Below are 24,159 nucleotides of genomic sequence, written 5' to 3' on the forward strand. Positions count from 1 at the left end.
CTTGAAGAAGGCAACGGATGAGGAGAGCGACTTTGTGAAGCATGTATGAATAGAGTCTGGAGGGGTCATGCGACTAAATTAATAACACTGTCTGATGCAATTCAAGACCCACTTGGAGAGCCTTTGGGCTGCTATTGCTAAGCCCTTGGATCTTTCTGCAATGGAAAGGAAAAGCCTAGGGGACTTCCTGAAGGCCTTTATTCTGTCCAGGTAGAAGGCCAGGATTCGCCTGACATTTTAGGATATGTAATATAGCCTCCCTTGGTGACACTTGGGGTAGAAGATTGGAAGGTGAATCAACTGATTCATTTGAAAGGGGAAGGTTACCTTAGGGATGAGTTTTGGATGGGGGCTGAGTGTAACCTTGTCTGGAAAAAAATATCTTGTGGGGGGAGTGTGTGTGTGTGTGACACTGCACCCCATATTCTTCACAGGGATATTATGATGATAGGTTTATAGAATAATTATAATGCATTTTGTACAAGTCATGTATTAAGGTCAGGCTTGACAAAGCCCTGTCTGGGATGATTTAGTTGGGGATTGGTCCTGCTTTGAGCAGGGGATTGGACTAGATGACCTCCTAAGGTCTCTTCCATCCCTAATATTCGATGTGTGGTGTCATTGGAAAAGTTATGATTTGCTGAATAGGATTATCCTATTTGTATGCATGTATAATTTTTGTATCTGAAGTTATGAATATAGACAATGTATCTGTATTTCACATGTAGTTACACCTGGGTAACACCCACTAGACAAGATGCTTTCAGTCTAGATAGCTGGTTGGGCCTATTCAGGACAATGAATCATTAGGTAAAACAACAGGCCTTAGGAGAAGCTTATCTCCTACTTGGTGAGCCTTCCTGCGAAGGCGCCAGCCTGTGAGTGATGGCTGCTATGACTCTACAAGGACATGTGACCAGGCCCCATGATGCTGGACTTCATCTTGGGATGTCAGTATTTTTCCACAGACTGGTCTGGGAACCAAGCTTTGGAACAAAGGGTTTCTGCCATCGGCAAAAGCAAGGTAGGGAGTGACATCATCTGTGGTTCTTCACTCCTGGAAACACCTGAGGAACAAAGACTGAACTGGGAGAAGTGCTAGACCCAGGCTAAAGGGATTTCTGGCCTGTGCATGAAACATCTGGGGATTCCAAGATGCAAAGCAAGTGTAGCTTGTGCCTTAAAAATCTACAAGTCTGCCTGCACCATCGGTTAGGGTGAGAATCTGCTATTCATATCCCATCTATTTAGTATATTCTGCTGAGTTTGCATTTTTTTGTTTAGGTAATCTGCTTTGATCTGTTTATTAACTACAAAAGATAGATTTGAAGTGATAGCAAACTCGTTTTAATCTAAATCAGTAACCTTTGACTGGTGTGCTTGGGGAAAATGCTGGGTCAACAAAAGTGTGCATTGCTCTCTTCACATTGAGGGAGAAGTGGAGTGGGTATTAAACGCATATACTGGCCCGATTTGACCAGGGCGGGACAACACTGCTCTGGGGTCCTTGGCTGGGAAGCTGGTGGTTAGAGAGCCTGCAGTTGGATGTGTCCCTACCTGTGTGAATGCTGGTGAAAGTACAGGCTGGAGGGCTTTGCAGCTTGTTACAGCAATATAGCGTGAGCAAGAGCCCAGACTGGTGAGTCAGGGGGCGCAGTGGTACCCCAGTTCCAGGAGGCACCCCCATCACCACAGGATGTGCTATCAGAGCCACTATCTCTCCTATTCTTCTGGTGAAAATAATTATCAGGAAGGCTGTTTTCATTGATAGGTACAGCAGCAAACAGGTGGCCATGGGTTAGAAGGCAGGCCTAGTCATCCTTTCAGTACCAGATTTAGGGAGGCAAGAGGTTTACTATACCCTTGGGGAACCTCTTGGTGGTTGGGTGTGACAGCACTGAGTATCCCTCTACAGGCTGATGGAAAGCTGTTACAGCTGCTACATGGACCCTAAGAGAGATAAACATGACCTTTTCAGGGTCAATGCATAGTCTATGATATGTGGAAGACTCGCAAATGTTGGGGAGATTTGTTGGGATGTGCACCAAACCTGGACCATTTCTGCAGTAAGTATGTCATGTCAAGGACTTTCTACTATATAACAGAACCTCTTGTACCTGTCTTGAACAGGGGCTTTCTATGTGTTCGAACCAAGCAGGAGCCATGCCTTGAGGCAGAGAATCCCCAAGGTGGGATGTAGTATACATCCTCTGTTCTGTGAGAGGCAGTGCAGAATGGCCAGAGAAGGAGTGGTGTACACATTGCGAGCTGTGACAGGTAAGGGTGTTAGGTCTGTACTGGCCAAGTAGGAGCAATCAGAATGACCTGAGCTCTGTCCCTTTTTATTTTCAGTTATCATATGGGGGGGAAAAAACCAAACATTTATTGAACACTTCTGCATTATTATTTACAATTCTACCCTGGTAATTGACCAAATGGGCTCCATTGTGTAGGTGGTAATGAACAACAATTTTTCCTCTCAATAAGCAGGTGAATGCTTACTCTTAATTTCTGGCTCATCAAATACATCACTTACCTCCCACATTGCTGACCCTAAAAATGTCTATCTGTAATTACCCTACTGCTTTTGGCCTATGCATATACCAAATAAAGTTAAGACTTGCTACATGAGTTGCCATTATTATTTTATTGAGGGCATTCGCTGACACTTTTGTGTCAGATTAAAATTAAGAGGTGATCAACTGATGTTCCTAGGCTACTCACTTGTTTGTTAGCAGTATGAAAAGGACAGGAATAGGTTTTGACCTGCACAGCAATAAAGGTGTGTCTGCTAGAGGACAAAGAGAGCTTGAAAACTAAAATGTTTCATTAGGAAGGTACTGTCAACCAGTTTCACTGCTTAAAATTGATCAGTTCTAGGAAATAATTGTGCTCTGGAAAATATAGATGGATGTAAAAAGTAGCTGTATAAAATGCCTGAATTAATATTTTACTAAAGGCAGCTGATGCTAAAAGTGAAAACTATCCACATTTGCTGGTCTTTCCCACTGCCATCTTTTCACCAAATCTAATGAATAAATATTCATGGTCTCTGCATGCTAAACACTTATCTAAAAAAGTTACGATTTAAGGACTCAGGTATCTTTCTCAAAGCTATGCTGTAGTTCATGCTGCTAAGTAAGAAACAGAAGTCAGACTGGTCCTTAAAATCTCTGAAGAAGAAAGGAAGAACTTTAGCTTAGGGTCACCACCTATGACTTAAAATAGAAGGCACTAATATAAAAATGCAAAAGCAAACTCTCTACTGTTTTTTGATGTATTGGGAGGAATATGACTAAACAGACAAAACCAAATCAAAATATCACACTTGTTAATATACTTAATAGTTAACACTAACTGCATTGCTCTGAAGTATAAAATGAAACTTTTTACTGAGTTGATATTAAAGTAGTTGAAGGAGAAAATCTGATCATTAAAACTCTTTAAATTGTCTGTACACTTATTTTGAGAAATAAAGTCAATATTGGCACACAAGTTCCCTTACCCACTCAGTTACAGCATTGCTCAATGGAAGATTAAAAACTGGTGGGTCTCAACATGGTACTGCATGACATCTTGATTCCCTGTTTACAATTACAAGTCAATAGTATTTCTATAACAAAGTCTGTAAAGCATCTATCAACCTAACTTGGAATTACATTAAACTAACTGATATTTTTCTTACGAGATTACAAGAGTCTGTCCTGAGCATAAGAGAAGCTGAAGAGACAATGCACATTAACACCAAAGTATATGGTCTTTAACCAGGAAACTAAGGAACCTATTTCAAAGAGATCCAAACACTTTCCATGGTACAAGAGTCATAATCCACTATTGAGTTTTAAGCATAACTGCAAATTGAAGGGTTCTGAAGGGTTTCAATGAAGGGTTCTGTTTAAAATACAATGGAATGGTAGGGCCGCACAGAGGTCAAGACGACATCTCTTCACTTTTCTTCCACATTCGCTACCATAGCCTCAACAGCGTTCCAGTCCAGTTTGCTCAGGATACTTCCTGTGCTTTCAGATACACTGTCATTAATGCTAAGAGGAGAACAATCCTCTTCATGAGGCACAGAGACCTATGAGGGAAAAAGAGGGTGAACAGTGAGCCAACGTACGTATAAGGCCTCTAGAAATCCCTATACAGATAGCTGAAGTGCTCGTGTCGTAAACTTTTGTCCTGATTTAAACAATCATCTACTTAGACTTTTCTATAACATATCTTGAGAACAAGACATGCTTGTGCCAAAGGGAAGCTAATTTCTCTTTTGCCTAAGCAACAAGGCTATTACACAATTGTGTCCCAGTTGGCTACTTGGTAGCAACTGAAGTGAGCCCCCAGCATACAAGAAATCAGTATGCACTTGCAAGGTTATAAGGTAGTTTGTTTTCCCAGTCCATGCTACACCAGTAAAGACATGGCAGTAGCAACAGCTTTATAATGGGAACATGAGGCTCCGCTAAACTGCTGCTGTAATATTTATAACAAGAATCCTCAGCTACTACCTCCACCTCCTGCACTCTCTCACTTTGGATGTGAAATCTATTTCAAATGCAAAAGAGGTAATTAAGGGCATATGAAATACCTGTCCTTTGGACACAAGATAGGCGCTGACTGCTTACCTCAAGTAGGGAATCATAATTGTCATGAAGGAGTCTTTGGATATCATCAGGGACACTCCAAGGACTTATTGAATCTCGTTCAGACTCATAATCAAGACCGGTCTCTTCTCTCTGAATTACAGCTGCACAGGGTGTAGGTCTTCTCAGATTCCTTGTGCTGAGTGTTTGATAATCAGAGGCTGAATAGGGGAACACAAAGAAATCATGCCATTGTTTATGAATTTGTGATAAAATAAAAATCAGTATCCTTTATAGCTGTTCTGTTGAAATACTTCTAGCTAAATACCCAGTACCCTCACTGTCCCTAAAATATTAGCAGCACTCCCCTACTCAGAGTATATCAGAAACTTCATGATCTCATCTGTCCAATCACAGATCAGCAGATATTTCTTGCTATCCTTATGTAGTCAGAGCACAGAGTGTTTGTCTTCCAGAAAACTAGCATGCAGAAACGAAATTCAGGATCAGGGAATGGATGCTGTAACATAATCCTATTCAAAAAATCAAAGCCTAAGCTAGGGAAAATGAGCTACTTACCCTGCTACTAACTGGCCACAACATGACAAATCTCCAAATCCTCAGATGAATATTACAAATACTATTAAAAAGGGGATGTTTGAACAAAGAATGGGTGAAAGTCATGGCTAAATACATTTAGAATGGCCTAATCTCTTCAGAACCTATTTCAAAATAAGAGCAACTCCAGCATATGTCCTTGACTGGGAATGGAGACCAGGGATATTCCATGGTTTTAGAGCTTGGATCTCCACAAAAGGATAAATAGCTTTTTGTGAAAAGCCTTTTTTGTAAATGTTCTTAATTTTAAGATTTAAGCCTCACAGATTTCTCAAGATCATAGAAACAACTGTTATGGGAGCAAATTCATTACTATATTAATTAGGACACTGTTAAACTGGGTGGAATGTGCCTAAGAGAGAATATTGTGGTGAAAGAAGACAGCAGCCTACCACTGCAGTGCACTTGCTTAGGTAATTTTTTTGGCTCAAGACTGATAAATAGATCTGGTGAACTCCAATGACCATTCCCCCCACAAACTGGAGGCCTCATAACCCCACAGAACCACTTCATGGAAGAAATGAATACAGTTTTGTAAATTAAAATGTCGAGTTTCAAATGTAGGTTGTTTTGTGTAACCAGTAGGCCAAAAAGAACAAGAATCAAATTTCTTATGTAGCTCAGAAGGGCACTTTAATGTTTAAACTATATCAACTACTTTTAGCAATACTGATCAAAAGGTCAAATGCTAAATTTGTTTTCTCCTCTTGTATTCAGCAGCCTACAATGACTAACAATGCACAATTTTAAGATTTTTGTTAAACAAAAAGATGGAAATTATGTCAGTCAGAGACAAGGCTAGAAGTTTGTTTTATAGAATATATTCCAAAACTCACTAAATCCCCCATTTAAAAAAAAATATAGTCCCACTAGAGACTCTCCTTTGAATTTATCTTCTATGAAAATATTCCCAAGACCCTGGATTTTGGAGGTATACAATAATACAGTAATAAAAAATGCTGCCTTTGATTCTTCTAGTTACACCAGCTCAGTAGCATATGGTGCCTTATAGTCCCCTAGATTCTCTGACATTCTCTCTGGACTCATGCATAAGTGATGTTGCTGCAGTTCAGTTTCTTGAAGCAGATGTCATACTTTCCTCGGCCTTGGAATCAAGGACATTGGAGGACAGTCTAGACTCCCAACATGAAGTGATTTTCTGAAGATGCCCTGGCCTCAGTAATTCATGCCTCTGTCATTTCTTGGCTGGACTACAGAAACACGATATACATGAGCATGAAGCCTTCAGCACTTGGGAAACTCCAACTAGTACACAATGCTGCAGCACATTTCCTCAGCACACAACAATCAAACTTGTTCTCCGCTCTCTAAACTGGCTCCTAACAGAACTCTGAATCAAGTTCAAGGTCTCAGTCCTTATCTTAAAGGAACTCCATGGTCTGGGTCCAGGATATATCTAAAAGACCACTAAAGCTCCAGGATTAACACCATGGTCAACAACTTCACTCCTCTGGCACAATGGAACTCTATAATAAGGAAAAACTTGAATGTGTGGGAGACAGAACTTTATCAGAGGCTGGTCTAAGACTGTGGAATGAGCTCCCCCAAGAACTAAGGGCCATCACAAACCTCACCACCTTCCCTCACAAGTGCAAGGGAAATTTCTTTAACGTGCCTCCTTATAAATGCCTATCATCATGTATATTTAAAAAACCTGAAAAACCTACCAAAATAAGACACTCCACTGCTTATGCTTGTCCTTTGAGGATGAGTGATTGGACAATGTGTGACATGCACAGTAACATTGCTTAATGCATGACTGGAAGGCACTCACACTTTATGGTGACACAGTATAAAAATTCACAGTATAAAAAGCTACAGATAATACAATATATGCAATACAACGAGTCAAGTATCAGGGCGTAGTCGTGTTAGTCTGTTTCCACAAAAACAAGAAGTCGTCCGGTGGCACCTTAAAGACGAATGGATTTATTTGGGCATAAGCTTTTGTGGGTAAAAAACCACTTCATCAGATGCAACTGAAGTGGTTTTTTACCCACGAAAGCTTATGCCCAAATAAATCCGTTAGTCTTTAAGGTGCCACTGGACTCCAATACAATGAGTGGCACTTAAACTTTTTAGGCAGGAATCAGCAAGCTTCTTATATTCTCCTGAGGAACTGACAATTGGAATTGGATCTTGCTACGACAACTGGTCTGAAATTTCTCAATGTAACGTTTTCCTATCAAAACTGAAATGTTTCATGGGAATGTGTTGATTCTGATGAAACTCAGAGGGAAATCTACTTGGTTTCCTGCTCATTCACCTGCCTAGCTTGTGGGCAGGCTGTGAGATTATGAGGACACTTTCCAAATGTTCTTAGAACCCTTAGTAAAAGCCTTAACTACTTCTAAGATATGATAAGTAGACCTAATTACACAAAAGGAGACTCCAGCTGGAGGTCACATAACCCAAAAGTTCATAAACAACCATTTTAGAAAAATAGTAACTTCATACAGAAATAGCAAATAGACAGGACAATCAAACAGAGTCACACCACATGAGGCTAGTTCAAGTAGGGTCTCTACTCCATTACACTACTTAAACACCAGTGAGACTAGCATAAACATGAGTAATGGAAAGGAGACTTAGGCCTCAATATATCCTAAATTCCTTTTCCAAACCTTGTCTGGCCGAATTAGGTCTTCCTAATTTTTTGAGTAGTACCATATGACTGCTTCCACTCTCCTATCATAGATATATTTATTGTTTGTACTGCAGTACTACCTAGATGCCCTAATTGAGGGGAAACAGCCTTACAGAGAGATGAAGGGACTTGCTCAAGGTCACAATACTAATTTGTAGTAAAGCTGGGAACTGAACCCAGTTAATTGCTACTTCTCTCCTGTGCTGCCTCCCGTACACTGCTTCATAAATGTATGAGCTTTACTATTTTCCTACTGCAATTCATAAATTCCATTTCATAGAAATGATGAGCTAAACAATGCATTTCAAGGCACTTACTGCACTTTTCAGGTTGTTAAAGGGCGTTCAATCACTGGTAGAACACGTCAAAACATTTAAAAATTCAAATATTTTCAGTAAAAAAAAAGGGGGATACCTTCCCCCCCCAATTTTTCAACCAGTTCTAGTCTTGAGTACTGTGCCATACAAAAATACCACCTGAAATGTGCAGTAATAATTCAGAAATGCAATAATTTTGTCTTACTGTTTAAATAGTTACTTACCTCAGAGTTTTTTAGGTCTTGTAAAACACAGCACTATATTAATCTTTTAGTTTAAAGCACCATTTCTTTGTTCTATATAGCTTACCTTGCCTAGAGTTAACAGGATAATGTCTTGCATTTCTAATCCTCCCTTTGGATATATTCTTCTGTAATACCACAGTGGCAGTTCCTAAAAAAACATATACAAACCAGTCTTACTGCAACCAGTTTTAGTATTGTGTGTAATATATGTGGGTTTTCAAAAAGGAAGAGAGAGAGAGAGAGAGAGTCAAGTAAGTGCCTGCTTCCTGGGTTCCACACTACCTTTTATTATGGACTCTGGACAAATTTCACATGAAGACCTTCATGAATACAGAAAGGAATGGTGAAGCAGTCAAATAACTGACATCCTATCTGAGAGGCTAAAGTCATCATAAGAGCGACATTCTCATCTTCAAAGAACAATCCAGATCTTGGGTCTGGAGCCTGCATTACACCATAAGCTTGTTAGCCTCCATGTACAAATGAGTGGGGGGGAGGTGCGTGAGGGGGGAGAGAGCAGAATTTCAATTCTTACCTGCAGACTGAGCTAAACCCTGAGGTGGAGTGGAATGGGATCTTGCTTTACCAAAGTCTGGTTTGGCAGCAGTTCTGCTCCTTTCAGCTTGACTTGCTGATAGACTGCGACTACCAGGACGACTTCTAAAGCAAGAATTAAAAAAAAACAAAACACATATTTACCACTGCTAGCAACATACAATTATACTAGTACAAATGTATTGCAATAAAAACAAACTATGTTTGAAACAATAATATCTAGGGGAGGATATTTAATAATTTGTAACATTAAATGAAATACCATTATTTTCTACAAGGCAATAAGCAGCAAAGTACAAAACAAAGAAGAGTTAACTATCTCGGTGATGTGAGTCACTTCTGTAGAAGTATTTCTTTCTAGAAAAGGAGAAGGGGTATAAATTCAGGAGGCTCTGCTGAAAACCAGTACATATGTAAGCAGGGTCTGCATGAGCTCTCCTCTGACACCTACAGATGAGCTGGGGAAGAAGACTTCAGGAACCAACCTTGTTTGCATAGACATGCCCATTCTGCCTATGTGTGCAGCATCATGGGGTTGCTTTGCCCAAAAGATCACTTTTGGCTGGTGTTGGATCACAAGGCACTTTGTTATTGAGGGCAGTGGTAATAAAGTGTTGTTATCCTTGTTGTGTGAATCAAGGATAGCAGAACTGTGCTTGGCATACCCTGATTGAGGGACTCACCCTCAACTGAACTACACTCGTTACGCAGGGGACAGAAGGGCCAAAGCCCAGTTTAGTTGAGAGAGGGTGGGGACAGGTGTTTGTACCTGGTGGCGTGGGTGCCATCTAAGAATCCTAGCCACCGTTTGACTAGCCTCTCTCTCCACTGTGTAATGACAGCTGATTATTTTGTTGTGTATCAATAGAGCTGAAAACACTAATAACCAGGCCTAAACATTTGACCTGTGATGAGACAGAATCTCTGGTGAAAGCAATTGCCTAGCCTGCACTGGCAATGAGGCTCCCACACTGAGAACATAAAGCTGTGTTAAGTGGTAGGACCTCAAGAAATCCTAGTAGGAGCGGCAGAGCAACGAGCGGCCAGTCAGGCGGCCAGTGCAGCTAGCAGAGTGGCCAGCTGAGCAGCCAGGGAGCAAGCAAAATGCCTTCTTCCCTCCACCCCCAGATGGGAGGTGAACTCATGTGAATGCACCTCTGAACTCTGGATATTCACTGACCAAGGACAACAACTTTGAGTGGGGTGCAGTGGAGGGAGAAGTAACGGGCACATTAAAGGAACATTTAATTGTTGGACTTAAGAACCTGAGGCAAAATACACTGCCCCACCTTCTTGGGGGAGGGCGTTTTGCTTATGAATCCTGCTTGCTTATAAATCCTGCCGGGTTTCTTTCCCCCTTTTTTATTAAAATTTTCTTTTCTACACTCAGACTCTATGCTTGCAAGAGGGGAACTATTGCCTCTTAGAGGCACCGAGAGGGTGTTGTATTGCTGAAAAGGAACCCCTAGACCTTGTTGCTGCCAGTTCCACATGGCAGAAGTGTTACACATGCAACTACAAGTAGGTTCAGGTAAATTGTTCGGTTTTCACTAGTCTAGGACTTTTAAAAAAAATTGGTGATTGTTACCAGATGTTACAGGGCTCATGGACTCATGAGCCACCAGATTCTCTCGGCTGTGCTCAGTATATCCTGGATGCAGGTAAGTGGGGGTGGATTTGAAGGAGCTGGTTATCTGGCTATGATCCCCAAGGGGTAATCCACAAGCCATGCCAAAACAGCAGCATTCAATGCTCTGTTCTCTGGTGCTTGCCAGAGGATGGTGTAGGAGCTAGCTATGCTAGCTGTGTGCCAGCTGGAGACTTCCAAACACCAGGTTAAACATCAGCTAGAGAGACCCAGCCATTTTGCCCACTGCCATTACATTTAACTCATTCAAACTTAATCCATGTCACACAGAATAAATTGGTTAGTCTCTAAGGTGCCACAAGTACTCCTTTTCTTTTTGTGAATACAGACTAACATGGCTGTTACTCTGAAACATCTCAACTAGCAAATCTGATGTGCATTTGGGAGGCCTGTACACCAAAGTATGTTTGAATTGTAAATATGTTACCCTCTAGCAGATGTGGGGTGCTGCTTTCTGAAATCTCGAGGGGATCTCATTGTTTTGGACAATGGTCTCAATTCACTTGCAGGAAGCTGCACTGTCTCAGATAACATCTCGTTCATTAGGGAAAGCGCTTGTGAGACTCTAAGATTATGATGTTCAGAGAACAGGGCTCTTTGGAGAGAAGAGTAAGGCAAAAGTTACACATTACTTCATTACATCATTCAGTGAAAGTTATTTATTTTAACTAGAGCTGTTTTATGGATTCCTCAGTCCACTTTCATAACATCCTTTTATGATGGTTACTGAAATACTTTCTGCTATCACTGAACTCAGTTGCACAAATTAAGATAATTGGTGCAATTAACAGCCTCAATAGAACGAATCAGAACATTACATTAAAAATAGTTAATAGAATACAAAGATATAGACCAGAAAAAGTTAAATATTCAACTTTCTCCCAAATACAATTTAATGAGAATTATGACACAAACTGTTGATGCTTTTTACATCAAAAGTTATTAATATCTGAAACTCCAGAGTTAAGACAGACATAATTAGCTAGGCACCGAGACTGGCAGAATGGTTAAATTTAAAAGTACATAAGTAGTCCCAGAATGACACTCGTAGTATCTTACTTATCTTTTTCATCTTTCTTTTTCTGGCTCAATTTGATTTCCTTTGCAGAGAGACCAAACTGCTATAAAAGAAAATGAAAACAAGCATTTAACTTGCTATACATTTAGTTCACCTCCTAAAAATCTTATCAGATCTTATTTATTATAGCTACTCTTTTTGAGGTTAGACTGTGTCTTTGAGGCATTACCCAGAGTAAGGAGCAAAGTGGAACTGTACTGGCTCAGCAGGAGTTCAGGCTAATATTATGCGTTCAGTTCTCCCAAACTCAGGAAACATACCCAACCCCCGGGAGCCCAACTGCTTGTTCATACGGCACAAACTCTGCCAAGTCACCATTCCTGACTGTGTAAACCACATGCTTTAAACTGCAACATATTTTATTTTCAAAGAAAGGTTGTAATTGCCAACCCCAAGCATCAAAGCTCCTGAGTCAAAATATCAAGAGATTGACTTAACAATCGTGAGGGGTTTTTTTTTACAAAATAATTTTGGGGGGTGCCCTTTGGTTCTTGAGCTGCTAGAGAACATGTTTCCAATCTTTTGAGGTCCAGAAACTTTTTTCTAAATTAAAATAGGTATTCTCTCATCATCACATAACTCCAGGAGCAGAAGCTTTACGAAAAGCACCAAATATTGTGATACAACAAAATCATGAGATCTGGCACATGGGAAAGGGCAAGAAAGCAGCAGGGAGGGAACATGGATTTGTCTGAATTATCTGTTTTGGCACACAGATCAGAGCAACTCAGAACTGCCAAGAAACAATCAGAAGAAGAGCGTGGTAGTTACTAGACATGATCATTAGGAGTTTCTGAATGTGAACAGAAAGTCACCATTATGGGTAGGCAGTTTTCCCATGGCTTACATAGTTGCAACCTAAGAGCTGAGTCAATCATAGCTCAAAGACAGGGGAGGTTAACAATACAGGAGTTACTGACAGCTCTGTGGAGCTGGCTGATCAGCACAAGAGCAGAGGATGTGTTTGCTGTTGGGCAAGGTCTCAACCCCTGTAGAGCTTTAGCTACAGATTTCTTGTTGATTAAGTTGAAGAGAGCTCTTCACTTATTAAGAACAGACAAATGCTGCTAGCAAGAAGCCACCAGATTTTTGGTTGCTGACAAGGCAACAGTTTGTATTTATTTATTTGGGGGGAGGGGAGAGGAGGTGACAACTGAGATACTGCAATTTCTTTCCAAGCCCTGAAAAATCCCAGGTGACATCACCACATTTTACATCACTTGACAGACTGAGAAATAGTCTCTGAAACAAGATTTGAGGGGGGAAATTGTGTTTATATGTCAGTCTGCTAAAGAATAGAAATGCAAAGGTTATGCTGAAATTACACTGTAGTGCAGATATTACAAACCAAACTTTCATTCCATGAATGTATACAGTAACAGAGGCAGAGTTTAGAGTGTAGGAAAAACTTTGGTGGCTTTACTACCTATGAACTTAAGAACCACCAAACTGGGCGAGACCAATGGTCCATTCTAGCACAACAGTGGCCAATGCCAGAAGAAGCTTCAGAGGGAATGAACTGAACGGGGCAATTTGGAGTGATCCATCCCCTGTTGTCCAGTCCCATCTTCTAACAGTTGAAAGTTTACAGACACCTGGTGCATGGTGTTGCATCTCTGACTATTTTGGCTAATAGCCATCGATGAACTTATCTAATTCTTTTTTGAACCTAGTTATATTTTTGGCCTTCAGAACATGTGTTGTGTGAAGAAGTACTTCCTTTTGTTTGTTTTAAACCCACTGCCTATTAATAGCTATTAGCTTTTGTTTTAAAAATTATTTAATATTCCAAATATATCCACAAACATTGTGAACAGTATTAAATGTAAATTATTCTTCTTCTTTGAGTATTTGCTCATGTCTATTCCATGTTAGTCTCTAATGTTGAGACACCAGTCTCCATCTGCCCAGCACCGGTTGCCAGTATCCCAGAGTCGGTCTCCAGTGAAAGGATGCCAGTCACTGTACCCTTGACATCGTTCCCCAGCACCTCGGGACTGCTCCCCGGGCTCACCACGGCTGGCAGAAGAAAGAGACAACGGCCCTTCCTCGGCCTTTGGACATGGAGTCATCTTCTTCGAGCTCTGGAGGTGAGTCAACTCCCCCACAAAAGAGGCAATGTCATTCTGCCTATGCACTGGATTTCAGTGCAGGACTATCTATGGGAGTTTGGCCTCCAGGGCAGTGGGCACTTCAATGGCAATATTGGAACCCGGCGTGGTTCCCAGCATTACCCGGACCATTCTCTCAGCCACTGTCTTCTGCAATCTCCCAAAGATAAGCTGAAGCCCTACCTAAGCAGGTTCTAGAAGCTGACTCAGGCTCTGACCAAGGCTCTGAATCCTCGGCAGTACCCCCGGTAGAGACCACGCCCAGAGAGGTGGAAGAGCCAGTCCCTCCAGTAGTGGTGGCATTCTCGTCATCCCCAGATGAGGTGATTATGGGCCCCATGATCCCACTGCCTCCAGGTGACTTTGGTGCTCACCAGGAACTACTTAAAAGAGTTGCTGCCAACCTGGGACTGGAGGCAGAGGAATTGAAGGAGCCAATGAATAGCCTATTTGATATTTTGAATGCAGTGGGCCCCTCCAAAGTGGCCTTGCCAGTTCATGATGGGGTGGTAAAGCTGGTGAAGGCACTCTGCCAGACCCCATCATGTCTGCCCGCAATATCCAAAAGGGCAGAGAAAAAGTACTATGTTCACACCAAGGGATTCAAGTACATGTATTCTCACCCTCCCCTGAGGTCCTTGGCAGTTTCCGCGGCTAAGGAGTGGGACAGACAGGGCGAGACGAGTGCCACACCCAAAAATAAAGATGTTAAGCAGCTCGATGCTAAGCTGCTGGGGAGATATGAATTTAATATCTGGGACTCAGTGACAAAATTTAAGGACTCCCTGCCTCAGGCGTTGTCATAAATATAAAGGGAAGGGTAACCACCTTTCTGTATACAGTGCTATAAAATCCCTCCTGGCCAGAGGCAAAACCCTTTTGCCTATAAAGGGTTAAGAAGCTACGATAACCCCGCTGGCACCTGACCCAAAATGGCCAAGACGGGACAAAGGGTTTGGTCCGTCTGTGTGATGCTTTTGTCGGGAACAGATCAGGAATGCAGCCTTACAACTCCTGTTAAGTTAGTAAGTAATCTAGCTAGAAAATGTGTTCGATTTTCTTTTGTTTAATGGCTTGTAAAATACGCTGTGCTGGAGGGAATGTATATTCCTGTTTTTGTGTCTTGTTGTAACTTATAAGGTTTTGCCTAGAGGGATTCTGTTTTGAATCTGATTACCCTGTAAAGTATTTACCATCCTGATTTTACAGAGGAGATTCTTTTACCTTTTCTTTAAATAAAATTCTTCTTTTAAGAACCTGATTGATCTTTCATTGTTCTTAAGATCCAAGGTTTTGGGTCTATGTTCACTTGTACCAATTGGTAAGGATTATCATCAAGCCCTTCCCCAGGAAAGGGGGTGGGGGGGATATTTTGGGAGAAGACGTCTCCAAGTGGGCTGTTTCCTTGTTCTTTGTTTAAAATGCTTGGTGATGGCAGCATACTGTTCAAGGACAAGGCAAAGTTTGTACCTTGGGGAAGTTTTTAACCTAAGCTGGTAAGAATAAGCTTAGGGGATCTTTCATGCAGGTCCCCACATCTGTATCCTGGGAGTTGAGAGTGGGGAAGGAACCTTGACAGGAGTCAAGGCAAGAGTTTCTGGTCATCATAGACAAAGGGAAGGTGGGGATCAGGACTTCTCTCCAGGCCGCCTTAGATGTGACAGACTCCGTAGCCAGGACAATGGTGTCAGCAGTGGCGATGAGACGCAGCTCTTGGTTGCAATCTTTGGGGTTCTCTCATGAGATTCAGCAGTTGGTACAAGAGCTCCCTTTTCAGGGAGCTGCACTGTTTTCTGAGCAAACAGACTCCAAACTGCATGATCTCAAGGACTCTAGGGCTACGCTGCGATCCTTAGGCCTTTATATACCATCAACCTTGAGGAAACACATCATATCACTGCTGCTGCCCAGGTTCTCAGGGGCCCCCCAGACATGAGCCCTACAGGAGGAAAGGAAAAGTTTACATATACCATCAGGGCCAACCATCTTCCTCCACATCCCAGCAGGACACTAGCCAGTTCACAAGTGGGAACAGGCAGGCCTTCTGAAGGCATGCTTGAGGATCACTTACCAGTCATTATTCCGGATCCATTGTCCCCTTTATTTTCAGACCGGTTTTCGCCCTACCTCCCTGCATGGTCATCAATCACATCGGACCGTTGGGTATTAAGTAGCATAGCAAAGGGGCACACCCTTCAATTTCTATCACTCCACCTCACCCCCGCTCCCCGTCCCTTTTCAGGGACCCTTCTCACAAGCAACTTCTCGTCCAACAGGTGCAAACCCTCCTGCGGGCAGGGGCTGTGGAAATAGTTCCTCCAGAACTGAGAGGGAAGAGGGGTTTCCTTTGATTCCCAAGGCAAAAGAGGGCCTCTGGCCCATCCTAGACCTGCAATTCCTCAACAAATATCTCAAGAAGCTGAGGTTCCAAATGGTCTCCCTGGATCTACATCAACCCCTCCCTGACTCCAAGGAACTGGTACACCGCCCTCGATTTGAAGGACATGTATTTCCACATCTTTCATTTTCCGAGGACACAGGAGATTCCTCAGATTCGTGATGGGTCAGAGCCATGACCAATTTACAGCGCTTCCCTTTGGCCTGTTGAGTCTTCACAAAGTGCATGGCAGTAGTTGCAGCCTATATCAGGCTATATTGAGGTATACAGATTTAGCCATATGTAGACGATTGGTTGATAAGAGACTGATCACAGGCTCAGGTTCAGCATAGTATCAACGTCATTCAAGCCATCTGTCTGGCTAAGGAACTCTAAATAAAAGGAACAAAGGTCAATGTTCATCCGGGTGCAGAAAATAGCATTTATAGGCAGAATTCAATGCATCTCAGGCCCGGACCTTCCATCCAGAGTCCAGGTTCACAGCTATGGAGGACCTAATCATCTCAGCTAACCATGTGTGTGTACAGCTTCTAGGTCACTCTGGTGGCATGCACCTATGTCATGCAGTACGCTTGACTATACCTCAGGCCACTTCAAATGTGGCTCACGTCGGACTACTCCCTAAGCAGACACCGTTTAGACTTGATTCTAACCATTCCATCACCAGTTCTGGCATTCCTGATGTGGTGGTTAGATTCAGACTTACTGCTGACCGGGGTACCCTTTGCAACCCCACAGCTCATGATGACTTTGCATCAGATCAGGGGCGGGGTGCCCACATTGGCAACATCAAGATCCAAGGTCTCTGGGCGCAGAGATCTATCAAGGCATATAAATTTAAAAGAACTCAGGGCGATACACTTGGCCTCCAAGGTGTTCCTTCCGCAACTCTCAGACAAGTCAGTGCAGGTCTTGACGAACAACACAGTGGCAGTTTTCTATGTCAACAAGCAAGGAGGAGCTTGCTCCGGGATCATTTTCCAGGAAGTCCTCAGACTCTGGGAGTTTGGCGTGAAGCAGTCCATTCACCTGGAAGCATCGTATCTCCTTGAGGTCTGGAATGGGTTAGCATATCACCTCAGCAGGTCCTTTTCCTCTCACCACAAGTGGTCTCTCCACCTGGAGGTTGCCGGCCTCATCTTCCAGAGGTGGGTGACTCCCCAGGTGGACCTGTTCACCACTGCAGAGAGCAGGAAATGCCATTGGTTTTGTTTGAGGCTCGGTCAAGGCAAGGGCTCCCTGTCTGATGCCTTCCTGCTATCACGGAACAACAACCTGCTGGACACCTTCCCCTCTGATTCTCCTGATTCACAAGGTCCTCATGAAGATCAAAGAAGACAAGGGACGAGTTACTGTAATTGCTCCAGCATGGCCACATCAACATTGGTTCTGCATGCTTCTAGATCTTGCAGTGGCAGCCCCGTGGATGCGCCCACTCAGGTTGGACCTAATCTCACAAGATTGCGGACAGCTTCTTCATCCAAAGCTTGCCTCCCTGCACCTGACAGCATGGCTGCATCTGGACAAGAGGGCCTCCTTGGAACAAATCCAACCGGTCTTGCTAGGTAGCAGGAAACCCTCTACCAGAGCTACCTACCTGGCTAAGTGGAAACATTTCTCTTGCTGGGCAGCCGAGTGGAGCCTCTGCCTGACTCAAGCTTCTCTGCAGTCAATCTTATACTATTTCCTTGGTCTGAAGCACCAAAGTCTATCATCATCACCACTCAAGGTCCACTTGGCAGCCATCTCAGCATTCCACCCTCCGATCCAAGGCAGATCAGTCTTCGCCCATGAGATAAGTTCTTCAGAGAGTTGGAAAGGCTCTACCCATAAGTTCGCGACCCAATTCTTCCTTGGAACTTAAACCTGACAGTAGCATCATGAGACCACCTCTCTCTTCTCCTACCTACATTGCAGGCAAAAAGAACGCTGGGAAGACTTTGATTGAAGAAACACTGGTCCCAAGCTGAGAAGGAAATTCCGCCTGTGTATTAACAACTGTAACCTACCTTCAACATCCAGTGGGGTGAGAAAACCTGCTTGATTCAAATCTTGCTTAGTCTGAAAGCTTAGGATTTAGAATGCATTACTTTTTATTTTCTTAGGTAACTATCTCTGACCTTTATGCCTACCACTTACAATCGCTTAAAATTTATCTTTCTGTAGTTAATAAACTTACTCATAAGGATAAAACATTAAAGTAAGTTTGTTCAAAATGCTTGGGGAATCTGCTCAGATTACAAGGGCTGGTGCATGTCCACTATCCTTTGACGAAGTGGTGAACTAATTAATATGAGCTTGCATTGTTCATTCTAGTTAAAGAAGTATGGGCTGGATGAATGGACTATAAGGTGGGTAGAAAGCTGGCTAGATCATCGGGCTCAGTGGGTAGTGATCAATGGCTCCATGTCTAGTTGACAGCCGGTATCAAGCGGAGTGCCCCAAAGGTCAGCCCCAGGGCCGTTTTTCTCCAATATCTTCATTAATGATCTGGAGAATGGCGTGGATTGCACCTTCAGCAAGTTTGCAGATGACATTAAACTGGGAGGAGGAGTAGATATGCTGGAGGGTAGGGACAGGAGACAGAGGGACCTAGACAAATTAGAGGATTGGTCCAAAAGGAATCTGATGAGGTTTAACAAGGACAAGTGCAGAGTCCTGTACTTAGAACGGAAGAATCCCATGCACCGTTACAGACTAGGGACCGAGCGGCTAGGCGGCAGTTCTGCAGAAAAGGACCTAGGGGTTATGGTGGACAAGAAGCTGGATAGGAGTCAACAGTGTGCCCTTGTTGCCAAGAAGGCTCACTGCATTTTGGGCTGTATAAATAGGGGCATTGCCAGCAGATCGAGGGACGTGATCGTTCCTCTCTATTCGACATTGGTGAGGCCTCAGCTGGAGTACTGTATCCAGTTTTGGGCCCCACACTACAAGAAGGATGTGGAAAAACTGGAAAAAGTCCAGTGGAGGCCAACAAAAATGATTAGGGGGCTGGAGCACATGATTTATGAGGAGAGCCTGAAGGAACTGGGATTATTTAGTCTGCAAAAGAGAAGAATGAGGGGAGATTTGATAGCTGCTTTCAACTACCTGAAAGGGGGTTCCAAAGAGGATAGATCTAGACTGTTCTCAGTGGTACCAGATGACAGAACAAGGTGGACTCAAGTTGCAGTGAGGGAGGACATTAGGTTGGATATTAGGAAAAAAATTGTCATTAGGAGGGTGGGGAAGCACTGGAATGGGTTACCTAGGGAGGTGGTGGAATCTCCTTCTAAATCTTCTAGGTTTTATACTGCTTGTGGTTGGGGACTTGGAATCTTTTGGTTTCTGCCAGTAGGGAAGCCAAGAACCCGGATTCTGAATGAACTGAGCACTTATGATTTCAAACTGAACAGTGAATTGTCTGAGTCTCTGTGACACACCCCTTCATCTTTTGATGGGAAAAGTTCCTTTTAACACATGCCAGTCATCAAGTTTCTACTGAACCTCTGTGTAAAACTGAATGTAGCCATGCATGTCTGAATGCATCACTGTCAAGGACAGTTTCCATTACTGCCATATCAGCACCATTTAAAGGATGTCAAGATCTGACTGGCCTCACACATAAGAGCTCAGATTTTTAAATCAGTCTTGCTTCCCTTTGAGGACAGAATTAATAAAGGTTCAGGCCTTCCTAACAACAAACTTTTACTGCTCTTGAAAGACAGGTATCTCCTAATGAAAGCTGAAAGAAACTTTTCATCTAAAGATATCACAGCCTCTTCCATTGTAGACAGGGGGTGACATATCATGAGAATAGCACATTTGCCTCTGACCTTAGTCACCTCCAACAAGGAAGAGTGAGAGGAACAGTTAGAAACATCCTATCGCTTACTAGTTTCAACTAACTACCTACCACCCTTGACACAACTAGGGTGGTATTCATCATCTTTCTCAAGTCATCATCTTTCTCAAAATTCAACAGTCCCCAACAACCTAAATGTAGGAAATTTTGTAAACACACAGTTATCCAATTAGTTTTCCAAATACTCACCGATTATTAACCATTTCTCCAAACTTGCACTACCCAACTCAGCCTTAGTTTATACCAGGGGTGGCCAACCTGAGCCTAAGCAGGAGCCAGAATTTACCAATGTTCATTGACAAAGAGCCACAGTAATATGTCGGCAGCTCCCCATCACCCCCCCGACCCCGCTCCCAGCACCTCCCACCCACCAGCAGCCCTGCCAATCAGCACCTCCCACTTCCTCTCCGCACCTCCCAGTCAGCTGTTTCATGGCATGCAGGAGGTTCTGGGGAGGAGGGAGGGCACTGCAGACTGAGGGGAGGGGGCGGGAAAGGGTAGTGTGGCGGCAGGGCCTGTGGCAGAGCCAGGGGTTGAGCAGTGAGCATCCCCCGGCAAACTGGAAAGTTGGCGGCTGTAGCTCCGGCCCCGGAGTCGGTGCCTATGCAAGGAGCCGCACGTGAACTTCTGAACAGCCGCATGTGGCTCTGGAGCCACGGGTTGGCCACCCCTGGTATATACCAATCCATTAAAAGAAATTCCTATTTTTTTTGCCACACTAACCTATATTAATGCAACAGTGACTATTCCAGACACCCAGTAATCTTACCATATTATTTCTCAAATTAAATGGATTATATTCTCTTTGTTCATCCAGTTTTTTAAGATATTCTGTCAGTCTTTCTTTCCTTTTTCTTTTCATCCATGCTTGTATCTCTTTTCTCTCTCTCTCTGTTTTTGGAGAATGTCCAGCTGCAGTGTCATGGATTCTGAGAACAGGTATAAGCGTGAAACAATTCAGTATGTGTCCTTTAAATTATAGTGATGAGGGTTACATGAAAACACAGATATATAATGATATACTAAAATTCAGACACAAAAAGCCTAAATAATGATCAACTGGAATAGTAATTTATTATATAAAGTGTAACTTACTAGAAATCCTGGCATGCAAATATTTTTCACGGGGTTTTCTAAAGGTATCTTTTCTTTTTGATTGTGTATTTAGGCTACATACAAATAATGCTCTGTAATCAAAGCTTTAAATAAAAAATTGTTCTTGGTACAAAGGTGGGAAAAGATAAAAAGAGAAAAGTATTCTTTAAATATATAGTAATGGTATAAGAACCTAGAGAACTAGATTAGATAGATACCATCATCTATCTTTTCCCATGCCACTACGTAGGGTCACCTAAACGAGAACATTTGACTAAGATTGAAAAGATTGTTTTAAATAGAGGAAAAGGTTTTTTCATATTTAACAATATAATCTTAATGGGACCCTTTGTAGAACAATTGGAAATGTTAATTTAAGATGCTCATCATAAACTTTAACTAAGACTCTCTTTAATATGTGAATACCTTTTTGAATCTTTTAATGATAGTGTAATGGCCAATAATAAATATTAGTAACATTACTTAGGATTTATATAGCAGTTTGCCTTCCAAGTGCTTTAGAAATAGACTAAATAAATAATCCTTGCAGTACCTCTTTAAGGTAAGTAGGTAGATAAGTATTATCTCCCTTTTATAAACAGAAAAACTGACTAAGAGAAACTAAGGGCTTGTCTACATGAGGACATCCAGGAAAATTAATCCAAATTAACTAAAGGTGTCAATTTGAAGTGGATTAATGAAATAGCATTAAATCCCTGTGTGAAAACTGTTATTCAGAATTGAAGTGGCCTTAATTTGATTTAGGTTAATTCACTCTGGAAGTGAATTAATATTAACTGAGTTAAAGTCACTTTATTTCTGAATGGGGATGTACACACAGGGGCTCACTGTGGTTTAACTCAGCGAAGCCAATTAATAGTCAATTAACAATTGACTCTGTCAAAGTCCAAATTTCTTGGTCAATGTACAGTAAAGGTCCAGATGCCAGAGAAACATGTTTCACACCGCAAGTGTCCCTGTTCAACAAACACATACAATGCTGTTTAATATAGCCAGAGGGTGGTGGGAGGTGTGCAGTGATAGGTGCCCCAGGACAAGCAGATGCTAAGAGACTCAGCTGGGCATTTACCAGCCAGGTTGGAGGGTTGCCAATTTTGGTTGGACATATTCCTGGAGAGGTTTCATCACATAGAATAATCTTTAATTAAAAATTAATCTTTAATTCCTGGAGACTCCAGGAGAATCCTGGAGGGTTGGAAACCCTACTGGGTTGCCTGGCAGGGCCCAGGGCCCATGAATTACGGGCTACATAGCCCAGCCAGCACCACCATCTCCAGGGAAACCAGAAAAGAGTTTGAATTAGTGCCCCAACAGAACTGCCCTCTGATGGGGCTGCACAGTGTGCAAGTCACACCCCATCACTTTCTGATGGGAGAGGCTGGGGTGTAGCAGAGTGACACTTCAGGCTATCTGTCTCTCCCTCAGCATCCCCTCCCTCCCCTGCCAAATCAGCTGCCTGGGGATACCCTGCGCCCCGCAGCGCAGCCCAGCTGCTCACCTCCAAGCGGTTCCTGAAAGAACGATTACTCGCCTTCTTGTAACTGTTCTTCGAGATGTATTGTTCATGTCCATTCCAATTAGGGGCATGTGCGCGCATGCACAGCAGCTGGAAGATTTTTCCCCTAGCAGCATCCATCAGGTCAGCTTGGGCGCGCCCTGGAGTCGCACCTTCATGGTGCTCAGTATAGAGCCCTGTCGACCCACCACTCCCTCAGTTCCTTCTTGCTGGCTACAGAGGGGTAGGAGGGTGGGTAATGTAATGGACATGAACAGCACATCTCAAAGAACACAACACATCTTTGAGTCAACAGTGTGCCGTTGTTGCCAAGAAGGCCAATGGCATTTTGGGATGTATAAGTAGGGACATTGCCAGCAGATCGAGGGACATGATCGTTCCCCTCTATTCGACATTGGTGAGGCCTCAGCTGGAGTACTGTATCCAGTTTTGGGCCCCACACTACAAGAAGGATGTGGAAAAATTGGAAAAAGTCCAGCAGAGGCCAACAAAAATGATTAGGGGACTGGAACACATGACTTATGAGGAGAGGCTGAGGGAACTGGGATTTTTTAGTTTGCAGAAGAGAAGAATGAGGGGGGATTTGATTGCTGCTTTCAACTACCTGAAAGGGGGTTCCAAAGAGGATGGATCTAGACTGTTTTCAGTGGTAGCAGATGACAAAACAAGGAGTAATGGTCTCAAGTTGCAGTGGGGGAGGCTTAGGTTGGATATTAGGAAAAACTTTTTCACTAGGAGGGTGGTGAAACACTGGAATGCGTTACCTAGGGAGGTGGTAGAATCTCCTTCCTCTGAGGTTTTTAAGGTCAGGCTTGACAAAGCCCTGTCTGGGATGATTTAATTGGGGATTGGTCCTGCTTTGAGCAGGGGGTTGGACTAGATGACCTCCTGAGGTCCCTTCCAAGCCTGATATTCTATGATTCTATGAAGAACAGCAGTTACGAGAAGGTGAGTATCATAGAATCATTAGAGTAACCATTCTTTCTTCGAGTACTTGTTTATGTCAATTCCAATCAGGTGGCTCCCAGGCCCAAGTTCCAGAGGTGGGGTCAGAGTTCAGATATTCACTGACTGGAGCACCGCTCTATCGAAGGCCATGATGTCTCGGGCCTGCTGGGTGATCGCATAATGTGATGTAAAAGGTATGTATTGAGAACCACATTGCTGCTCTGCATATTTCCAGGGTCGGAACCTGCGCCAGGAACACTGCTGAAGAAGCCTGCACCCTGATGGAGTGCGCTGTGAGAGAAGGGCAGGCACCTCTGCTAGGTTGTAGCATTCTCGGATGCAGGACGTGATCCATAATGAAATTTGTTGAGAGGAGACTGGAAGCCCTTTCCTCCTGTCTGCCACAGCCACAAACAGTTGGATTGACTTCCGGAACAGTTTCATTCTCTCGATGTAAAAGGCTAGAGCTCTGAGAATGTCCAATGGGTGAGGCCTCTGTTCCCTGCCACCTGAG

General features: G+C 43.0%; 1 protein-coding gene across 15 annotated transcripts in view; it reads right to left on the reverse strand.

The window, feature by feature from the left end:
- Nucleotides 1–2,360: 2,360 nt before the first annotated feature.
- Nucleotides 2,361–24,159, reverse strand: part of CPLANE1 (ciliogenesis and planar polarity effector complex subunit 1) — a 180,200-nt gene continuing 158,401 nt past the window's right edge. For all 15 annotated transcript variants that reach the window (XM_073343779.2, XM_073343777.2, XM_078852755.1 and 12 more), the window contains 7 exons: nucleotides 20,835–20,994; nucleotides 11,694–11,755; nucleotides 11,062–11,229; nucleotides 8,967–9,091; nucleotides 8,496–8,579; nucleotides 4,626–4,804; nucleotides 2,361–4,081 (listed from right to left, as the gene is read on the reverse strand). In XM_073343779.2, the coding sequence (XP_073199880.2) occupies nucleotides 3,947–4,081; nucleotides 4,626–4,804; nucleotides 8,496–8,579; nucleotides 8,967–9,091; nucleotides 11,062–11,229; nucleotides 11,694–11,755; nucleotides 20,835–20,994 (913 nt within the window). In that variant the 3' untranslated portion in view covers nucleotides 2,361–3,946. The remainder of the gene's footprint in view (nucleotides 4,082–4,625; nucleotides 4,805–8,495; nucleotides 8,580–8,966; nucleotides 9,092–11,061; nucleotides 11,230–11,693; nucleotides 11,756–20,834; nucleotides 20,995–24,159) is intronic.

Source organism: Lepidochelys kempii, chromosome 5 (genome assembly GCF_965140285.1).
Source record: "Lepidochelys kempii isolate rLepKem1 chromosome 5, rLepKem1.hap1, whole genome shotgun sequence".
Lineage (NCBI taxonomy): Eukaryota > Metazoa > Chordata > Testudines > Cheloniidae > Lepidochelys > Lepidochelys kempii.